Source organism: Eleginops maclovinus, chromosome 12 (genome assembly GCF_036324505.1).
Source record: "Eleginops maclovinus isolate JMC-PN-2008 ecotype Puerto Natales chromosome 12, JC_Emac_rtc_rv5, whole genome shotgun sequence".
NCBI classification, from domain to species: Eukaryota; Metazoa; Chordata; class Actinopteri; order Perciformes; family Eleginopidae; genus Eleginops; species Eleginops maclovinus.
In genome coordinates, this window is record NC_086360.1 from 13,370,047 (window position 1) to 13,392,416 (window position 22,370).

General features: G+C 42.7%; 2 protein-coding genes across 8 annotated transcripts; one reads left to right on the forward strand and one right to left on the reverse strand.

The window, feature by feature from the left end:
- Positions 1 to 599: 599 nt before the first annotated feature.
- atxn2 (ataxin 2) lies at positions 600 to 21,790 on the reverse strand. Of its 7 annotated transcripts, none has more exons than XM_063897928.1 (26): positions 20,973 to 21,790; positions 19,456 to 19,486; positions 19,137 to 19,196; positions 18,631 to 18,702; positions 17,452 to 17,602; positions 16,656 to 16,670; positions 15,578 to 15,702; positions 15,266 to 15,357; positions 14,812 to 15,000; positions 10,997 to 11,169; positions 10,418 to 10,666; positions 9,074 to 9,259; positions 8,764 to 8,943; positions 8,495 to 8,602; positions 8,335 to 8,405; positions 7,885 to 8,240; positions 7,469 to 7,532; positions 7,224 to 7,370; positions 6,611 to 6,628; positions 5,979 to 6,045; positions 5,120 to 5,313; positions 4,287 to 4,467; positions 3,407 to 3,598; positions 2,761 to 2,972; positions 2,295 to 2,472; positions 600 to 1,435 (listed from the first exon to the last, which is right to left on the reverse strand). In XM_063897928.1, the coding sequence occupies exons 1-26, from the start codon at positions 21,080 to 21,082 to the stop codon at positions 1,407 to 1,409; spliced, it is 3,450 nt and encodes a 1,149-aa protein (XP_063753998.1). In that variant the 5' UTR covers positions 21,083 to 21,790; the 3' UTR covers positions 600 to 1,406. The 7 variants fall into 7 exon arrangements, with proteins under 7 accessions (XP_063753998.1, XP_063753997.1, XP_063754003.1 ...); XM_063897927.1 differs by having other exon boundaries at positions 5,973 to 6,045; XM_063897933.1 differs by having other exon boundaries at positions 4,341 to 4,467; positions 20,973 to 21,789.
- On the forward strand, positions 11,843 to 14,575 carry LOC134873140 (protein FAM200A-like). Its single transcript, XM_063896574.1, has 2 exons — positions 11,843 to 14,013; positions 14,152 to 14,575. The coding sequence occupies exon 1, from the start codon at positions 11,929 to 11,931 to the stop codon at positions 14,008 to 14,010; it is 2,082 nt and encodes a 693-aa protein (XP_063752644.1). The 5' UTR covers positions 11,843 to 11,928; the 3' UTR covers positions 14,011 to 14,013; positions 14,152 to 14,575.
- Positions 21,791 to 22,370: the final 580 nt, after the last annotated feature.

Genomic DNA, 22,370 nt, shown 5'->3' on the forward strand with positions numbered 1-22,370 from the left:
TATGTGAATTCACTCAAAGTCCGAATCTATATCTAACCATAACAATATGCCCTCTTCATTGAGTCCAAATAAGATTAGAAGATATGTCACTTTTAGTGACATTACATTGTTTATAAGCAGAGGTCAAAATGTATTAAAAGTAGGATGTTAGTAAAGTAAGGATCTTAACTCTAGCCTTTTCAACCTCATCTAACAGCAGTGCTCTTCTTCATGGGATTTATGTGTGAAGTGGATGATAAATGCAGCGACATGCAGAAAAAGGTACAAAACAGGTAGTAAAAGTACTCCACAGTACTACACTGCCACAAAACAGCTTTTAATTGACGAGGCTAACTGATTTCTGCTCCAAATTCTAACCTAAATGAGTGAATGCTTTAATTTGTGTGTGTGTGTGTGTGTGTGTGTGTGTCAGATACTTGCTTGTGACAGTGCACGCTCATTTGTTCTGTATTGACAGTTTGAGAAATAAACAGAGACTGTTTTGCCCAGGAGTGTTTACTGCAACAGGATGGTGTATGTGGCATTGAGTAAAAACCTACCCATGTTCATTGTAATAAACAGATGAAATACCCACAATGCAAAGTGACCACAGTAAGCCGTTCAGTTTTTAAAACTTTTTTATTTTTTTTTATTTTTTTGCTCATTTTTTAAATTATTTATATTATCTACAAAGTAAAAGTTTTAACTTAAAAGTTACATAAGGGTCGGGTGAGAAGTGGGATCTGATCACCTCAGCCTTTATAATTTCATAAATAACTCTCCTCCTGTCCTCTCGGCTCTGCTGGAACAAGTTTATTTCACAGGAAGCTTCTCGTCATGTCTCGTTTTTAGTTTGGTTAGAAACTTGTCTTGTAGTCTGGAAACAAACGCAGCACATAGCAGCAGCAATAAACAGTATTAAAAGATTAATACTGCCTAAAAGTTGGAAGATATTTTTTTTTTTCAAAACAAGGTGCAGACAAAATACAAGTTCCAGTTGAATTTCTTCTTCACTCTCACTGATTAGTTTCGCTCATTCTCTCGTTCACCGTCTTACTTGGCAAGCTGACTCAAGTTGCAATGAGGGCCCCCTGTAAGTGTGTAAGTGTGTAAGTGTGTGTGTGTGTGTGTGTGTGTGTGTGTGTGCGTGTGTGTGTGTAGATGTCTATTAACAGGGGCTAAATAAGAGCAGACTCGCCAGTTAAAACTCTAGTTTGTTAAAACATGTCACCGCATCAACCTGTTAACATTCTCTTATTGCCTAGTCAGGGAGGGAGGGAGGGAGGGAGGGAGGGGAGAGAAAAGCTGATGTGAAGCAAGTCTGGTGAGGAAGTAGAGGAGAGGGGAGGGCTCTGGTTCTCTTCATCTCGCAGGGTTAAGAAGGCTCTGGTTGAGAAGCGAGTGGCTCGCTGGCGCCCCCCCCCTGTCTACAGCTGCTGCTGATGGTGAGCTTGCACTGCAGGGGTGAGACAAAATGGGGGAAATGCTAAAGTCAGGGATTCGTATATAGTTCAATCACACAGTAAAGCGTTTACTCTAGTCGATGTAGCCACAAGAGAACATATGGGGCTATTAATAGGAAAAGGCCTTTCTTTTTTTATGCAAGTATGACTTTTACTTTCAGATGTGCATGGAAAAAATAACATTACGTTTCTCTAACCCTTCCTGAAGGACAGGAAAGTCTCATGATGTGCCAAACTTTACGCTAAGATAAAATGAAACAGCACTCAGCATTACAGAATGATCCATTGATACAAATCAAGTGCAAAGCTACAGTCTCTCAGGTAACTGTCTCTCTTTGTTTCATACCAAACATACAAACTTTGGGCTGTGGGTAGAGGCTGACTCAAAGGAGAATCCAGCCCGATTGGTCCTTCTCTATAGCTATACCTCTTGATTATATCATGTCAGAAAATACTGCCAGCACAAATGAGTCTTACTCCAGTCCCTTCCTCTGGGAGCTGCAGTTGCTGGATCCTCTATGAGAACCAGCAGCTGGCCGCCCCCACATTGTGGCGGAACAGCATACCTTTCTTATAGTGCAATAACGTAGGCAGTAACTAATCTATCCTCTATTTTTTTTAACTAATCTGTGCATATTAAAAAGCTCAGTTTTCACAATGTGTAAATGTATTTATCAAACCGAAGTATACCCCACCCATGCAGGGTTAAACTTGGCTGCCTGCATGTGCACAAACAGCTGCTGAGGTACAATGAAACATTCCTCACACACAGCTTTACTGCGGAGAGAAAGGAATGAGCAATATTCCTGACTCCACCCGGCAGGAGTGCTCCGGTTAGTGGAATAAGCGTACCTTGTGGATGCGCCAGGTAGGAGAAATGTGTGGTGGAGGAGACAGGGATGGGGTTGAGGGCGTTCTGGGGCATCTGTTGCTGCGGCCCCCCCGGAGGACCCTGGGTAGCCATCAGCATCATAGTAGGGTGGGTCTGCCCCGGGTGGTGAGACTGCACCAAACCAGACTGCATATGGGCCTGCGAGAGAGAGCGAGGGGAAGAGTGTGACGGAAAGTGAAAACCACGACAAAGACGACATCATTAAAAAGAAAACAATTGGACCTTTTTGGGAGAAATTATTAACATTTGTTTTCTTTATGGCTAAAAACCTTATTTATCCACAACTACAGAAAGTTATACACATCTCCCAGGAGTCAGAACGCGCCAAAAATATCCACTACCACGTTATCAACACCCAGAAAAGGAACCATTCATGAAGCTGCTGCGTCCTGAAAGCTGGCGGCAGGTAGCGATCATGTGACCTACCTGCTGTACGTGGGCCATGTGGTTGTGGTTGTAGCCGTGCTGCACCTGCTGCGGGTGGATATAGACCGTCTGCTGGGCAGAGGGGAACGAGGCCTGGGGAGACTGTGGGTTGGGCCCCGGGGTCATGGAGGGGGGAGTGGGGGCCAAGGCAGAATACATCTGCTGCTGCGGGGGCTGGTTGGCCAGGTGGAGGGCCTGGGCTGCTGCTGCCGCTATGACACAGACCAACACACTATCAGAAACACAATCGTGCAGAGACAGGATCTACTGGGAATCCCCTTCTGAAGCAAGGCGTGAGCAACAAGGGACTAACACAGGTCCAAAATAGCTCTCGGATTGGATCCATGGGAAGGAATAAACACTGATTCATCGGATTTATTTCCCGGACCAGCGTAACGAGTGAGGGGAATCTGCCTAGAGAAACAGACAGGCGCTCTGACTGCGGCAGCCTTGATCAGTCAATGAAAGTACTGTTCATATTTTCAAAACACAACTCCTTTATGTTATTTAAACAGCTCTCTGTGCAGATCATGCTTCACTAAATGCAACAAAAGCATAAAAATGGTGGTGGGCTCCGTCGATGTGGGACAGATGTGAGAAATGCTTCTAGAAAGTCTTTCCGTGAGGACCGGCAGGGAAAGCTCACCTGCGGCGGCCTGCTGGTGCTGGGAGTGCTGCACTGGGCTGGCAGCGGGGTGGTTAGGAGGGCCTCCATGTTGTGGGGGCCCCCCCTGCTGGCCCTGGCCTGTAGGCGTGGCAGAGGGCTGGGGGTGCTGTGGGTGAGGGTGCAAAGTGGCGTTGGGGTGGGGGTACTGCTGAGGCATTGGCCCTGGAGACACTGTGAGACAGGAAGCAGTGTAAGTAAGGATGAAAGGAAGTATGTAACCAAAAGAATGAAAACAGTGAACACAGAGGTGTGAATCTTTCAGTTTCTCGATTCTACTTCGATTCAAAACTAGTCATAATCCATTTTGGATTCAGATATATGCGGCGCTGCTTAACAATCTACTCCAGGCTGCTGTGGGTTAATAAAGGCGGTGTCTCTGATGATGAGTAAATGACGATACTCACAATGCTGCTGTCAATTCATTATGGATTTGATAGTTTGTATTGGTATGTAAAATAAGCTAGTTGCATGTCACTCACTCTGAAATTCAGTTTGCTAGTTGAGGGCTATATTAACTTAAACAAATAAACACTTACTATTTTATTTAGCATTTCCCAATTCTCAGTGACTTCAGAATAGCAAGTTAAAATGATAGACAGAAGAATAGAAAAGAAAATGCTACATACATTCAAAGAAAATTAAATCAGTAGATTTATATATTCAAAGAAATGTGCTAATTAAAATAATGTCCACACAAATGGAATAGAAACAACACAGTTAAACTGGCAATTTGTCAGATGTTTGAGGATAACTGCCCATCAGAAGCAATATCTATTTTTAAAATTGATTTTGAAGTTGTGAATCGATTCAGAATCAGAGGAGATAAGATTCGTACTGCCCCTCCCACACACATTATTACCTGCACTTTGTTGCCGGTTGCATATGAACATACACAAGTGGGGTGCTGACGTACCATACATGGTGTGTGTCTGCTCTGGGTACTGTGTGGTGGAGGAGGACACCAGGGTGGGTTGGCCGTGTGTGGGGGGGGCCATCATCCTGGCACTGCCCTGCATGACAGGACTGAACACATGCTGCGCCTGGAGGACACACAGGATACCGACAGCATCAGTATTAGAGCCTGCGTGTGTGTGTGTGTGTGTGTGTGTGTGTGTGTGTGTGTGTGTGTGTGTGTGTGTGTGTACCTATGGCAGGGTATCTAACCAGTTGTACAAACTAATGTAGCATCAAGCATCAAATAATGAAAACCGAAAACTGGAATTTAACATCTGGTTTGAGCAGATATTTTTCAGATATTAAATGAAAATCAATTCCAATTTTTTTATTTTATTTTGTTTACATTTAGAACATAAAAATAAACAATTTAATTATCTTTAATTAAAAATGGTGCCTTGAGTAGACTTTGAGGATTTCTCTAGCGCGTTCAGCAGTCTAATTAAGTGGTTTTTCCAGAGGTTTTAATCTTTTTATAACTTCCTCATTATCTCTTCCCATTTTCATTTATGAATCGACTGTTTAAATGATGTTCAAACCAATACAAATGAAAGAATCCCCAATCATTATGCTTTCTTAAATCACCATAAAGTCATCTGCCTGTGTTCCTCACTTCCTCTATCACAGCACACTTGATGTATCAGTTGACGGGTCACACTGAGTAAACTCCAGAGGTGATGCAGTCACCCCCCCATACAGACAGCTGCAACGGTGACAAGTTGCTCCGACCCGCCTCACCTGTGATTGGTAATGCGTCATCTGCTGGACCAGAGGCTGACTGGTGAACTGCTGCGGGCTGCAGGTGAAGTACTGGGCAGAGTAGGCGGGGCTCTGTGCTACAATAGGGGGTCCTGCTGCGGTCGCTGGGTGCATCATGGTGGCCGTGCCCGGGGGGTGGTGCTGGTCTGACCTCTGCTGAGGCATGTTGGGTACTAAAGAGATTTCATGGGGCAGAAGATTTGTTTAATACTCCTTAAACCAGAAACATGATCATGGAAGAATGAGAAAAATAACTCATGGTTTTGAGGCAAATTATTTAGCAAAAAATCCAGAACATAAGACTGCAGGTTATATGATAAACCCCCCCCCCATTCCTTTTCTGAATCAATGATGAGTCCTGAGTAGTACAAAGTCATTTCTGGAGCCTTTTTCTCTTGTAAAGGTGAATTAATGCTTGTATTAAAACCTGCAATAAATGTAACTCATCCCAGTTAAGTTTCTTCTTTCCGTTTAACGCTTTATTGCCTTGTTAACAGCAACGCTTATCTTTTGTAATAAAGGTTTGTACTTTCTTCTGCCCGTTTGGTATGACTTGTATATGGTCTGTGTCTGACTGCTACTGTGTGTGTGTGTGTTCTTAATGCGCATGTTCTGCCTCATTTCCCTCAGGTATAATGAAGTGTTTCATTTCTCAAGCAGTTACACTTTCAGTCAAGCTCAAGGAAGTGGCGAGAATCATTCTCTCCAGCAGTAATCATTATGTTGTCCCGCAACGTATTATAATACAGTCAGGGCCAGATGGAAAGAGAGACAGCGAGAGAACCAGCGACAGAGGCGGGACGCAAAAGAGCAAAGCGGTGGGTATTCTCACCTTTACCTGGTCTGTAGGGTTTGGACTGGCTGACTGTCATGTGAGGCATCTGGACCTGGTACATAGCTGGAGACTGGAGTGAGGAGGGGAATGAGGATGGCAAAGGAAGAAAACAAGTTGATAATCAATCTTCTCAGGACACTTTATCATCATTCCTACAGAAATTAAACCAGCCCTCGACTTAAAACACGTGACTGTATGCTTTCTGTTGTTGCGCTACTTTTAAAACCCATCTTTGGGGCTGGACTGTTCAGCTGCTAGCGAACCCCTTAACCAATACATTCAAAACTATTAAATACGTATGTGCATCTTACCTGGGGCCCCATGCATTTTCTATGCCCGTCTCTTATTGGGCTAAAAAACAGGTGTTTTCTAACAAAGACCCAAACTCTACTCGTTCCATTACCTTTATTTTACAAACAGTGCTGCAGCGTAAACAAAGAGGCTTAAAGTCCTATACGCTGACCGCCATGTGGTAAACAGGTGAACCAAAGTCTATCCGTGATGACAGTTTAGAATGAATTGCAATAAGAAGTTGGCAAACCAACATCTAATGGCATTATTTGAACAAGCAACAATAACATCTTATTAATGATTGGACTTTTAAAAAACAATAGGATTAAAAAAAATTCACAAACCTTCCATATTATGCTTTTCTAATGGAGCAAGAGAGAGAGAGGAGGAGGGGGAGAAAAGGAAAAAAGAACCACTCTTAGAAGTCCACCAAGTTATGTTATCGTTTACACGTGTCTGATGTTGGATCACCAAGTTTTTCTTAAAGCAACAACGGGAAAGACAGATTTACTAAGTAAAACTTTCATCAGAAATATGCTCAATACCTTTACCTTAATAGATACAAAAACGATTTACGGTCCCCCCCGTGTTACCCCAAATATTTAACTAAACATTTTTTTAATATTTCAACCCAAAAAAAGTGTCTGGAAATGACAGAAAAAAGAAAAGTCTTAAAATGATAACAAGGTGTAGAAAAACAAACATTTTATAAAAAGGTGAAAAGTAGCCAATTAAAAATGAGAAAGAAATACATGTTGACATGCATTATAAATGAATCAAAGAGGAAATCAGAAGAAAATAAATGAAGACAAACATTAGCAGACATGTTGGGAGACACACTGGTGATGGTTAGGGATTTGTTTGAATTCATTTTCAAATACGATTTAATGTGACAAAGAAACCGGTATCCTTCAGTTTTTCATACAGCACATTTCAGCAGGCCGGTGCGTGTCTCACCTGCACCCCAGGGCTGACTGGTGTGAGGGGATACATCTGGGGGAAGCACACTGTCTGGCCGTAGACAGCGGGGGGCTGCTGCACCACGATGGAGGGGCTGGGCTGGCCCTGAGGCCGGGGAGGCGTCGGGGTGTTGGCTGGTTTGGGCTGATGAAGGAGTGCGTAGAAACGAGAAGGACATTTATTAAAATAACGTTGTCAGTTTTTCATATTTAAATGGTCCTCTCTGGCAGCAGCATACTGACCTGTGTGTTAAACCTGGGTTTGAACTCATTGGCATTTGGGTTCAGGGTGGATTTTCGCACTTGACTGCAGGAGGAAAGCAAACAGTCATCAAATATTTCTATAATTGACTTATTCCTTTAAAAAGACTAACATATTTCCTAAAACAGCTGGGCATACAATCCTTAAACAGGAGCAAAAATTGCAATGGGGACATTTTTCAGCAGCTGATTAAAGATAGTGAGTATATTGATGTGTTTTGAATAGTGTTCGGCCGCCTGGTGATTTAAATATACCAGGCTTTGACTACACATAAAATACTTGTTAGGATCAACACTATGTTGGTTTTGGTCTTTCCATGTGAGCTGTTGATGCCAGGGTAAACACAGAGCAGCCCCGGAGTTATCCTTTAAACATATGTTCGGTGTCATCCACTCACTCATGTACTGCCTCCTTTTTCTCCTCCTTCTCTTCATGCTTGGCTCCGCTGAATGAGGACGTGGCTGTGGTCTGGACTCCCTGTGATGTCACATCGAGCCCCGCCCTCTTCTGGTCCGGGGCTGAGGGAGACGGGGACAGAGCAGCGGGGCTGCCAGGCTTACTGGTGTTTGTGGATGAAGCAGCTGCTCCACCGGGGGGGCCAGCAGCAATCACTACCACACCGTCTTCATGCCCCTCCCGTCCCACTGAGGAGGCTTTGTCCATGGGAAGGTCTTTCACCTTGTCTGCTGGATCTCTGGGAGGCTTGGTCATCATCTGGTCGAAGGCAGGGTCTGAGTTTGAACTAGACTGCAACTGGAGGAGGAGAAGTAAGAGTTAGAGGAGGCGCAAGTTCTAGTGCTGCCTCAACGACATCAGGTGAGTTATGTCAGATTTCCAACTCACTTACCCTAAAATCGACACTGAATTTCTTTAAATTATCTATTTGTTTTCTGTGGTCTGGTGCCATAGAAGGGGGTCCTGTAAGGCAAGTAGAGAGATACATAATTGAGGGTTTCAGAGATTACCAAATAGATTCAGTCAATACTGCTGACCGGTGGAAGCTGTACCTTTACAGACTGGTCTGGTGACACCAGGTGAGCTGTCCAAGGGCTTGATGTTCTCCTTGTTTGCCGTGGGGGATGTCTGTCTCGTCTCTTGGACACGACACTCTTTTGCTTTAAAAAAAAAAAAAACAACCACTCATTAGACAAATGCAGAGCAAAAACAGATGCTTCTGGGAGTGACCGAAGGTACAGTAAGACATCAAATCCAAGTACACAGCTGTTACACATCATTCATTCCATCAATCTCAATGAAAGTGTTACTTCAACATTACCATCTGCTGAAGAAGAGGTGACCATGTTGGGGGCGGGGCTAACAGCAGTAGGAGAGGAAGCTGATGTTGCTGTAGAAACGGTTTCTACAGGAGCAGTTCCTGTCTGGGGTGCTGGGAGGGAGGAGGAGCCAGAAGATGCTCCACCCATATTATTCTGTCGGGGGGAGCGAGGTCTGTGAGCTGACGAGGGGGAGAAGAAATGATTACAAATAATATAACATCCTTCGAAGAGACCCAAACCAACTTGACTTTTGTCAAAGAGTTAAAGAATAAAGAAATAAAAGGCAAAGGAAGCAAAAAACTATCGTACCTCCGCTAACCACCGAGGACCATGTCCCTCCAGAGGAGCTGCTCCTGGTTGGTGGAGTCACTGGGACGTCTCCAGGGGCATTGTGGGAAATGAAATCCCCTCCTGGAGGGCCTCCGGTGGTCCTACAGGGTGGTACTCTGTGAGAACGAGGCGTCCGCTGGGATTTAGGAGACATCCTGGGTGGGCCTGTGGAAGAAGAAAGACAGATGAGGACAGACAGAAGGCAAACAGACAGTGGCGGTGAGGTAAACACACCGACAGCCTGCTACAATCCTGCTGCGGAGGATTCTCTTAAACTCGACTGTGTCCTACACATTCTTTAAGAAACCCAAACCTCTGCACCGAGTACATCTTATCCAAGGTTTAAATATCACATCACACAGTTATGTTATTTGGTGACATGCATGTTAGTGGAGGATCTGCAGATAATCCTGAAAAGTGATCAAACACATCACACTTCAAACCAAAGCCAAGTGAAGTGAGAGATGAGAAACGGGGAAACAGAGGAAAAAAGGTGAGGAAGGAAGCCGTATTTTAGGAATCACCTTTTAGCCGTTTGTACGGTGTCTCACAAGTGACAGCAAAACTGATCTATGGCTGAACATAAGTTAAATCATTCCCCATTTTACTCCCATTCAAAATGTGAACAGATCACACTTGCTGGCTCTGGAAAATGCTTCAAGCTAAAGAGGTGGCCACCAAATTGAAGCTCACAGCTTTTAATTTAACCTCATATTTGTTGGTATCATTTCAAATACAGTGCTGGAGTACCAAGCCAACACAACACAAAAAGACACAATTAAGCACAGCATGAACAGACCAACTGATACAAATATAAAAATGAGCCTTTGAAATGTTGTCTTCTTCCTTTTTAGGGTAAATCTGTTTTTAATTATTTAAATCAGCAACAACATTCCTTATTAGCTACATTTGTTGTCTGTTCTTCCTCTTGAAGCTCCATGAGAAACATCATTAGACACTGGTGCCATGGTGATTTACCTTACAAAGCATACATCGGGGGGCCCCCACATGCCAAGCTGAAACGCTCTCACACTTTGATAGAGGATCATATTAGTGGCTTACCAAATCTTCAAAATTTCCATCTATATGGAAATTGCAAATGTGACCCCAAATCAGTCTGAAGAAGCAGCGTCACCATCTTTTATGTTCCACACTAGACCTGGGCAAATGTATATTTGAAAGTAGTTTCCCTATTTAACTTTTAAAGACGCTTCTAACATCTTTCAGTGTAATTGTCATGGAATATAATTTCCACATTGAGCTAAATCCATCCACCTTCAACTCATGCCTTTGCCCAGGTCTACTCCACACTGATGTGGCTACCTTCTGAAGACATGCGTTTGGGCAGAGTGGAGGCTGGCGACGTAGGCCCATGGTGGGAAAAGGAGGATGAGGAGGAGGGATAGGAGGGGTGGGATGAATGAGAGGGAGGCCTGGAAGGTCGAGAGGGGGGTCTGGAAGGTGGCCTGGTGGGCGTGGTTGCCCTAGGAGGCAGGGAGGAGGGGCCAGACTGGTAACGAGAGGGGGGGCGGGAGGAAGGAGACGGACAGGGTGAGTGCCAATGGGATGAACCTAAAAGAGGGAAGGACAAATGATCAAGGATGACAAACAGCAGATAACAACAAGTAATAGTGGGGGAAACAAAGATATAGCAGGAATATAAGGAAGGGGAGATTAATAAATATGAGAAAGAATGGTAAGGCGGAAATATTATTATCTAAATCATAAATAAATTAACAGCAACAAAAAAATATGAACATCCCCCAGACTCTGATTGGTAAGTAACAAGAGGCTTTACATCAGTAAATGGACAGGATAGGAGAGAACATTATCTGGCCCTCTGTGGTGTATTAGCATTTAGCATATAGCCCCTCAGGTTTGTGCGTGACATATTAAACATACCTCCGTTAACCACCCTCTGGTCAGCCCCGGCGCTGGGACTGTAGTCGTGAGGTCCTGCTCGAGGAGCTGAGGGGCCAGCTGAACTCTGAGCCAGGCGAGATGGGTTCTGACGTCCCGGGCCCCAGGACATCGTCTCCCTGCTTCTCTGACCGGGAGGAATGTACTTGTTCTCTCTGCATACAGACACACACCACACACAGATGTTTTAGTCAAACTTGTCTGCAGGCATTATGGGTATAAATGTGATGGTGGTATTATCCTTGCAAGACTTCCTAAAAAAAATCTTTGATGTGTTGTATGGCATGCTACTATAAATAAAATCTAGGTACATATAAGTGCCATGTTGGGACAAATGTCATCACTTTGTAAAGTCTTCCTTAAAATATCAGTTAGTGGAAATTAACATGTACAATGATTCTCTTTGCTGATCTCTTCCTCAGGTACTGTGTTTATTAAGAAATAACTGCTCTATGAAGAAGATTCATCTCTGAGTTGATTGTGAATTTTAATGCATGAATACGTAGCCGTTTGTAAAAAAGGGGCGCAAGTAATATGATATTGAATAATGTTTAACAATAAAACATGAATGATGTCTGTCCAACACATCTACAGGCCATTACGACCGCATACAGACAAGGCCAGTGTTATAACTTTACAGTATACATACTTTATGATAATAATATGGATAATAATGATATAAAGCAGGGGTTTTCAACCGGTGGTCCGCGGACCCCTGGTGGTCCGCGGCGGCATTGCATGTGGTCCGTGACAAGAGCCTATGTTGATCAGTTCACCATTGTTTTTTTTTAATATAAATTCGCTTTGATATTTCAACACATTTCCAGAATACCGTTACATATCGTGAAAAATATGTTTAAAATAATATAAGGAAATTCAAGCTGACAGAATGTAGCCTTGCGCCTATCCAGTCTATGGTAGCCTGTGATTCGCTAATGGTAATGAGTTGCGTCGCTAACCTCACTTATTATTCATTACGTACAGTCTTGCGAGCAAAGTTGACACACATTTATAAGCATAGCCGACGAGAGTATTTTAAGATAGGTTGTAGTACAGCAAACATTTGTTACATATGTACTAGTCTAGCTATATATCTAGCACCAATGGATCGTTTTGTAGTGAGGAAAGTGCCAGAGGGACAGGCTGCCATGACAGAGGGTCAGGCTGCCACGACAGAGGGACAGGCCGCCACGATAGGGCAAGGACAGGCTTCCGAAGCGTCAACTTCGCAAAAAAGACGAAAAAGAAAATACAATGAGGAATATGTTAAATATGGATTCACAGTGACGACAGACAGAGCAGGAGAGGAGGTACCACTGTGTTTCGTATGTTCAACAATTCTCTGTAATGAAGCTATGAAGCCGTCGAAACTTACGCGGCATATGGAGACGCATCACGTCCACTTGAAGGCCAAACCCGTTGAGTACATGCAACAGATGTTGCGTGATTTCAAAGGACAGCAGGCTACCATGAGGAAGAGTGCAAAAATAAATGAAAACGCACTGAAAGCATCGTATCTGGTCGCTCTCAGGGTTGCAAAAAGTAAGAAGCCCCATACCATTGCAGAGCAGCTTATATTGCCAGCAGCCATAGATATGTGCAGAGCTATGGTAAGCGAAGAATGTGCCAACAAATTAAAAACTATTCCGTTGTCAGACAACACAATCGGAAGACGAATTGGGGAAATGGCAAATGATGTCAAAGACCAGCTGATGGCAAAACTTCAGACAGTTCTGTTTTCCCTTCAAATCGACGAGACGACAGATGTTACTAATGATGCGCAACTGTTAACATTTGTGCGATACGAGGACAGTGGCACTATGTGCGAGGAATTTCTTTTTTGCAAACCACTGCCCGGGCGAACTACCGGTGTAGAAATATTTAAAGCACTGGACGATTTTTTCACGGAGCACAATATCTCGTGGCAGAGGTGCGTTGCATTATGCAGCGATGGGGCCCGAGCCATGAGTGGCAGCAAGACTGGACTGTTTGCGCATGTAAGGAGGGTGGCTCCGGGGGTAATTTGGACACACTGCCTGATTCATAGAGAGGCTCTCGCCTCCAAAGATCTCAGTGTTGAGCTCAGTGGTGTGTTTGATGTCGTTGTCAAGACGGTCAACTTCATAAAACGAAACGCATTGAATACACGCCTGTTTTCATCCCTATGCCATGACTTGGGAAGTGAACACAGCTCTCTCCTTTATCATTCAGAGGTGCGTTGGCTGTCTCGCGGCGCTGTGCTCGCCCGTGTGTTTGAACTACGCGGAGCTATCTACGAGTTCTTGTGCGAGAAGCATTCTGATCTGGCTTCCAATTTCAACGATAGTTACTGGTTAACTAAGCTGGCGTACCTCACAGATGTTTTTGCAGAGCTGAACAAGTTGAACAGCTCCATGCAAGGGAGAGATGCAAACGTCATGCAGCTCTACGAGAAGCTCGACGCATTTGTGAAAAAAATGTCAAAGTGGATCGAACGAGTGGAGAGCAATAACTTGGCGATGTTTCCTTCAGTTGAGGAATACCCTGACAGCACTGACATCAACGACACTATATGTGAGCATTTGAGGAAGCTTGTGCGTCAATTCGCAAAGTACTTCACTGATTCGGAAGAGTGGCGCCGTGACAGCAAGTGGATCCTGCTCCCATTCAGTGACGATGCATCAGTAGGGTCAAGTCTGACGGCTGTGGAAGAGGATAAGCTGATTGAGATGTCCACAGACTCTGTCAGGAGGCATATGTACGACACACAGCCCCTTGTTAAATTCTGGATAAGTTGCCAGACAGAATTTCCACAGCTTGCTGCAAAAGCAATGAGGTGTCTTTTGCCCTTTCCAACCACATACCTGTGTGAGAGTGGTTTTTCTACACTGGCGTACTTAAAGAATAAGTACAGGGCTAGGCTTGATCCAGAGAATGACATGAGACTGTCTCTGTCTACCATTTCGCCACGAATAGACAGGCTGTGTGGACTTCACCACGCCCAGATATCACACTGACAGGTAGGCCTAATTCTCCCATGTTTTCACTGTTACGACCCTGGCGGGTTTAGGCCCCGCCCTGTGTTAATGGTAAGCCTGTTCTCTCTCCCTGCTTTTCTCAATCTCTCTCTGCTTTTCTCAATCTCTCTGTCTCTACAGCAGGTGATTGGTGACAGGTCTGTCCTGGCTGGGTTATAAAAGCCCTGACCAGCCAGCAGTTGAGGCTGCCTTGGTCTTCATTTGTTGGATTTTGGTTCTCCGGTGTTGTTGGATTTTTGTTCTCCGTTGTTGTTTTGTCACACACCTAGACTGACTTTGCATGACATTTTTAGTTACTTTTCCCAATACTGAATTGCACAACACTTTATTATTCTTTATTCTTTCTTTAAAATAATCTTTAATTTAATTTAATTTAATAAATCTACTTTTATTATTATAAAATCTGCGTGGCCTCTCTTTCATGTTTCATGCATTGAGCTATGCATGTAACACCAAATACACACGCGCACGCGCAGGCACATCAGTGGGCCGCGGATTGCTTTCTAGTCCGAATGGTGGTCCCTGGGACAAAACCAGTTGAAAACCCCTGATATAAAGTATACATTCACTTTTATTATATAAAGTCATCCCATCAGGGGAATGTAAATGTTGCAGTGTTGTGCTTAAGCATTTTAAAAAGGAGCTGGCGTTGCATCAAGAGCCAATTACAAACAATAAGAACTAATAAAAATGGACAATCCGTAATTAAACTTTAAAGGTTTGTAGAGACACAATCTAAATAATGTTGTATTTAAGTTTCTATGTGTGTCCTGGTCTCACCTGCTAAGTGTGTGGCTCTCCCGTTCCCCTCGCATCACAGCAGTGTATTTCTCCTCCTCAGAGCGTTCATCGTTCTCTAAGGCCACACGGGCCTTGTATGTGGCACTGGCTTCGATCTCCTCGGCCAGCTGGGCAGCACGCGCCTCTCTCTTGAGGAATTCCTCTGAATTGTCCCTCTCCAAGGGGACCCTGGGAAACAAGGACAGGTCAGACAAGGTCGACGGGCTAATGGGGTGACTTGGGGAGGACTGATATCATGTTTTTACTACCGTCAGGGGATGTCAAAACAAGATTATGTTTAGACATATTCAAAATAAAATCAGATGTCATTGTTTTGTTACAGATACAGTATTAGGAGTATAACAGAGATGTCATCTACACAGGAAAAGGCATGAACAGAATAAACACAAAGTGATGCACACAGAGCAGAACACACAAACATAGAAAGGCTTACGTGTATGTGGACAGGCTGCTGTCATATGTAGACAAGACTCCATACTTCTCCTCGTTGTACTTAAACATGTCATTGGGGTCCCACCCATTTGACTGATAGAGATGCAGAAAGAGAGAGATTTTCATACAAGGTCTATTAACACATGATCAATGCTGTAGATCAGATGACACGTTTACTTATGTAACTCTCAAATGTACAAGCCGTTCACTTCTTTCCCTGTCAGAGACACACCTCATCATATGGAGGCCCGTATGGGTTCACATACAGTATATAGCATCAATGCATTTGTTGTGTTTGTGTCAGTTTTCTTACCACATCAGTGTCCAGAGACTCCAGGCTGTCAGAGTTGTGGGTCTCTCCTCCATCCCAGGGCTCTAGATCCTTCTCTTTGTGCTCGCCATTGATCTTACTGCTCACTGCAGCATCTGTGAAGTTGTCTGCGGCACAGACAAAGAACGCATATTTCTGTACAGCTCACACTCAAAAAGACATACAGTCACTGGCTGCAATCTCACTGTTTATGCAGGAAAGCGCTGATGCCTCAAGAACTTCTTGTACATGCTCTCACAGAAAGGGTCTATATGTGTGGAAAAGGTGGTGGTTCACCAGGCACACCCACTCCCAACAAGGCATGGATCTTACTGAATTGGGAAATCCAATGCCTTAAAAAAAATTAAGAGCTTTTGCTTGAGCAAATCTTGGTAAAGCCAAACAGGATCAAATGTTCCGACAGTGTGAACAGGAATTTGAAAAGAGCCTTGTGAAAAAGGCTTAAAAGAGAATTCCCAATTACTGCATTGGCCTGTAACCAAATGTACTATTTAAACCACTAAAGTGCTAAAACAATGGTAAACTTCTTTGTATATGAAATGTAGGTTTGACAGAATGTATACAAGGCCAACTTTGGGAGTGGATTCATGTGTGTGCAGTACAAAAAGCTATGAATGTATAAATAAATGTTTTAATAAATAACAATGTTGAAATGTTGAACTATGGTCGAATTCATACAACTGACTTATTACAGAGAAGTACTAAAAAACTACTGATGGGAACTGGTACTGAATTCCAGTTTCAAATGTGAAGGGTACCCAACCCCAGGTGGCTCAACTAGAACCAGGTGCAGGCGTGCTCATAGAAAAGCCCAATTCTATTTGAAAATATCTGAAAGGAACTCTAATCCCATGACAGCACAAGCCTGCGCTTACATTCTCAGAACCGGCACTAATGGACGGCATGCATTAAGCACATCAGCCACCTGGAGTTACATAACTCAGCCATCCCAATGTATCCCACAATACAAGGTGCATTAGAGCATTTAAAGCAGCCACAAATCAGACCCGAACAGATTCAAATGAATGAGTGCATAGAGTAGAAAAAAGTCATACATTACCTGTGTCAGAGGCGACTAGACCATTGGAGAGGGGAGAGAGACAGAGGTGATAGAGTCAGAGGATGGACTGACAGACAGAATGACTGACAGGTGATCACAGTTCATCGTTTTTTAAACAACTATAGAGTGGTTCTAATAGATGTATCTGTGTATGGCAGACCCCCAACCTCACCTTGTTTCATTTATTAATTTTAAACCTTCTAAACCAAAATAACCTTGCTGACCACTAAATACTACTAGCATTGGCTTAGCGCTTTAGTTGTCTAACATTTCCAATCAGTACGCAATTATTGAATTTAACAGGATTACTGGTGGCACCAGTGTAGTGCCATCTCCGTGAACCACGTGGCAAGATCCTTACTCTTTTCTACCCGTTCATTTTGAGAAAATAAAACCATCCCACTGAGCCCATTATGGTGGAAGAATTGTTTGGGTCAAGATGAATTCGATGAAGAAGACTCATTAAGCTTTTATTGATGGTCCTAGCTGCGCCAGGGCAGGTCTTTGGACCAATCAATAGATCACATTAGTCGTCAATGACTGGCCACTCGGAGAGGACACACAAGGTTCAACTCATGGCAAAGCCACTGGGATTTCAACGTAGTGTATACAGTCTGAAGCTGATCAAAATGATGGGCTTAAGCTCTGTTTATGTTTGTGCAATGAATACTAGTTGTCAAACTCACCTACTCACATTGTCTATGCACTATGGGTTTAAAGTATGTACAATAACATGCTTTCTTAGACTTATTTTATGTGCTCAGATAATATTTAACAACCCATATGCCCTCAGTACCTTTCCTGGCGAAATTCAAGTCCACATCTTTGAAGGTCACCACTACGACATCGGAGGCCTTGAAAATAATGCTCTCCACAATATCCTCTTTCCTGGGAGCTATGCTCGGCTCTGGGCTCTTTCTGTGGGCTGCATCTAGCACCAGGTCACACTGAGGGAGGAAGTTAGGTTCAATTAGATTAAAGGGGAATCTGAATTACAGCAAAATGATTATGTCATTCCAATCATGCACCACATTAGCTGAGCAGTATGACAATTAAATAAGCAGTATTTCAATAATCAGTTAATATTTTAAGTAAGTTAAATTGCCAAACATTTTGTGGTTCTAGTTTCTCAGAAAGGATGTGCTGTCTTTCTCAATGTTCTAAAATTATAAATTCAATATATATTTTCCTTTTGTAACTAAAGCAATTTGAAACATTAGACGGGATATATAAAGAGAAAGTTTGATTGACAAAGAATTGACTTCTGGTCATTCAATAGCATCCACATACGTTTGGAGAGATTCTGACCTTCATTTCAACCAAAAGGAATAAACAACTAGTAAATATCATTAAGTCCTGCCACCAAAGTTTATTTCTTGACTACGGTTTACACATGGGTGGTGAATATTTTAGCATGTTGGAATATTCTGCTTGTATAGACTATGGTAATAATAGCCAAACAATGAGTTGTTTTTTTTCCAGTGGAAGCCCACTAAATGTAATTCTCTTGAATATTTCGCCAGCAATCTTAATTTTATAATAAAGCAGGGAGTTTCAAGATAATTAGTACCATCGCTGCTGTTTGGTATGAAAATAGGGCATAATGGAGGTAATTGAAATCCCATCAAGAACTGAGGTTAAAGCCAAGCCTCTGCCGAGTGAACAGGACAAAAATGCATACCATTGCTCAGGTTAAGCTTCTCATTTGTGCAAAATGAAATTTTCCTCTCTGGGAAAGGATTGGAGAATATTTCAACCTAAAAGGGAAGATAGAGGCCACACACTTCCCCTGCATAAAAGGGAAGATGGATAGGGCGATCTTTACCGAGCCACCTCAGGGATGAAGCTGCGATTGAGTGCTGGCTGGGCACTATCTTCCCAGCATAGTAACCTTTATCATTAGCAGTGCTAATAAGGAAATGACAGATCTTGCTCCATATAAGCACATAGAAAGGACGCAGTGTTTGATCTTTACCTCTGGACCATATGTTTTAAATACTCCTTCGTAAACTGCTCCATTTTTCACTTTCAGCTCACACTTAGTGCCCTGTGAATAAATAGGCCCAGCATTAGTCACTGTATGGAAAACACATTTATGTTAGTGCCAATGTCAATTTTCACATAAAAAAAAACTAGTTGAGAAACCCATCTGCTGCTAAAAGACAAATGATTGATCAATCTCTGCTGTGTTCATGCAACCAGCTGTTTCTACAGTTTGCACAGACTTTGTTTATAGCAGCGTAGACATTTTAAGGAAACAGCATGTGGGGAAAGACAGACTGCCGTACATAATGCTGTTACAAATGTATTTACAGTAAGCACAATATAGTGCACAAAAGTCACACAGATGTTTCAAAAATGTGTCTTTTTAAAAACTACTTTTTTCTCTGTTCATTATGTTTGAATCACAGGGGAAAGAATGCAAAAGGACATACTAGACATATCTGGCACATAATCTAAGAATACTTAAAGCAAACATACCACCACTGAAGTCAAAACATGGACCATCCTCATATTTGCGTATACACCATTGAAAATGACCTAAAGGAAAAACCCAGTTAATTTGTGTTCTCTATTTCTAAAGAAAATTGTGCAAAATAGGCACGTGCCACTTTTTTTGGCACTTCAAAAAATTCAATATGCATTACAATAAACACATATCCTACCACTGAGTTCATGCTTTCTCTCAGGATCTTTCTGTGCAATGTTTAAACGAAATTGTAGGCCTTAAACAAACCTGACACTGTATTTATGTGGAAGCTTTGTTCCACTGATTTATGAGGGTTAACCAGTTACTTACCGCTGCAGGACCTTTACCACTGTGTCTTCCCCTGAAACAAAAATGCCATGTTGTCAAACTATGACCACTGAAGTTCAGGCATTCATAGTAAAACAAAGCACTCTTTAACGCGGACAACTGTAGACTTATGGTAGAAATCTCAGGAGGTGGAGGTGTACATCTTAAGATGATACAAAACTACTGTTGCACATGTTATAGAGGAAGCCCAAGATTCATCATCAATGCACCTAATCTTGTTTAATCTGCATTGGAAAATGTACATTTATTGTTACATATAAAAAAATGCATTTCATATGCAGAATCTGAGATTACTCAGATTCCAGGATATTTTCCTTCAACAGGCCTTCACCCAAACACTCTGTAGCCTACATTTTTTCCAAGCATGTCCTAAAATGCACCTTGTTCAGCAACTGGCACATGGCCAGGCTTTCACACTGATTCGATATAGGCAATGGCATCTTTCCCTACATTATATCCACTGGCCAATATGCTCACTTGAACCGAGTCAGCTCCTCAATAATACAATAAAACCAATCTGATTGTCTAATTGAAATAGTGATATTTTGTGTGCATTAGTTTAACTGTTCTTATCGTATTGTACAACATCTCTGCACGGCCTTAATGGATGAAAATCTACGCAATGAATGGGACGACTGTCCTAGTGACCGGTGGATAGAAGCCGGACCAAATGAACACCAAAAATAAAAAGGTACGCATGCAGCTTCCGTAATGACAGTTTGTGTTAGCTTAATTTTAGGACGGCATGTCATGTACAGAAATGTCATGCTTCAAGGACATTATTTCACAGGAGCAGCTACAGCAACGTCAAGGTTGAAAGCCCGTCGGTCTATAATTCCCCCTTCTCCTCCTCACCCGCCCCCTTTCTCTCGTGCGCCCACACGTTTTTATCAATTTCTTGGCAAACCCGTTGCAGCAATGTTGCAGTTACGTACCAACATAGATTACAGTACAATGACAACAAACACAGTTGTATTATTGCAGTGTTTTTTGGGGGGCGGAATTCTTAGCTAGCTGCTGAAATACTGAATGAGGCAAGTGCACTGAATTACAAGCATGGGTTGTCAAACGGCTAATTAACGCAAGCTAAACGGACTCCAAGCTGATCGTAAACTGATAGCAGCCACTTGGCAAGCAGCATCACTGCTACACACATGGAGGAAATTATGTGTGTAGCAGTGAAAGATGTTTAAACACATAATCAGAGACGTTTCATCCACCGTGCAAGAGGAGGTAACGTTACGTCGAAGTTGCAACACTTGGGGCAAGCTGACAGGCCTCGCTAGCTAAACTGCATAACGTTATGCTAGTTGACCAACACGTCGCAAGGCCCACATAACGTTCAGAAACGCACACAAGTTTTGGACCACTTAACGTGGATGTCATCTCTCAAAACTGGCCCTGTTGCAAGTGACTATATCCAAGTACTAATACATAGCCTCATTGAACCCTGCTGCTGTGTTTTTATTTAGCTTAGTGAACGTTTTTATTTCACAGACCTGCCCAGATTCTGTCTCCCCCCGCCGCTTCCTCCGGCACCGGAGGCGGCGGCTCCAGCCGTGTTGCCACCGCCGGGCTTGCTGCGATTTCCACCGGCCTTCATTGACATGGTGATCCCATAAAAGACAGCGTCTGAAAACGACCAGCTTCACACCGCAATTCCTTGACGATAGGGCGATGTGTAAAGGTGACAGCTCGCTAACGTTAGCAATCCTAAGATCTGGCTAGCTGGTAGCAGGGTAATGTCAACGTGCCTCTTGAGGAAGATGCTATGCTAAGACGGTAGCTCGCTAACAGTTGCTATCTATATTAGCAATCTGTACAATTCCTACTAAAAACGGGAAAAAAATATATTTAAAAAAGACAACAAGTGTCAATCACTCTTGCAAAATAAAAATGAGTGTTACACCTCTTGTCAATTCGTTGTGTAATCCTAACAGGAAAAAAACGTTTATCTCAAATCGGGTTTACAGCTATCTCAGGTTCTTGCCGTTGCTAACAGCGAAAAGACCAAAACAGTCTGAAAGGGGACAAAAAACAGCGGAGGGATATATGATAGGCGTAACGGCTGAAATCACATATTCCTACACTGTGTCCTTTGACAACCATCGACCTGCTAAAAAGAAACGACAAACGTAGTCGCATTCACTCTAACACACCACACAAAACACATAGATACTCGTTTGTTTGGCCAAAAATACACATACAACATGGCACTATTTTCAGGAAGTCCCGGAATTCTCCACGGCTGTTTTGAGGCATCCACGTGAGCCGGCAAACACACTGCACACAGCCGCTCACACATAGAAACACTCTATCTACACGCTGCTTGTGTATGGAAATGAAGGGCAGTCAATTTGACATGTTTGACAATGTGTGGGAATAAGATTGATTTACATTGAATATGTGTTCTTTATTATAAATGTTCTTATTGTGGGCTACATTGAAATGTGTGTATGTATAATATAAATGGTCAACAACACAAAATAATAAAATATTCACCGCCTTAAACATGAAATGTTTAAACACTACTTTGAAACACTAAAAGTACTGACAAATCAGAAAGCCACCACGACTATCATCTATAACTAATTTGATTCTAGATGTATTTGTATACTTGTTCCTGTTATTGTTCATTCTTTGTTACTTACTGATCTCCTTATGTTTTGTATTATGTAATGTTAAGTTTTACTTTAAAAGAAAACTCCGTTCACATTACAACATATGATAACAAGTTCTGGAACTGGAAAATCAGTAAGGAATTGTTATACATTGCATATCAATTAAACACACCATTTCTTTAAAATACTGGAAGAGATTTTTTTTTAGATTATGGATTTCTTCATTTTCCTTTTTCAAGTTTATAGGTGTTACCTCCGCAACCCTGACGGATGAGC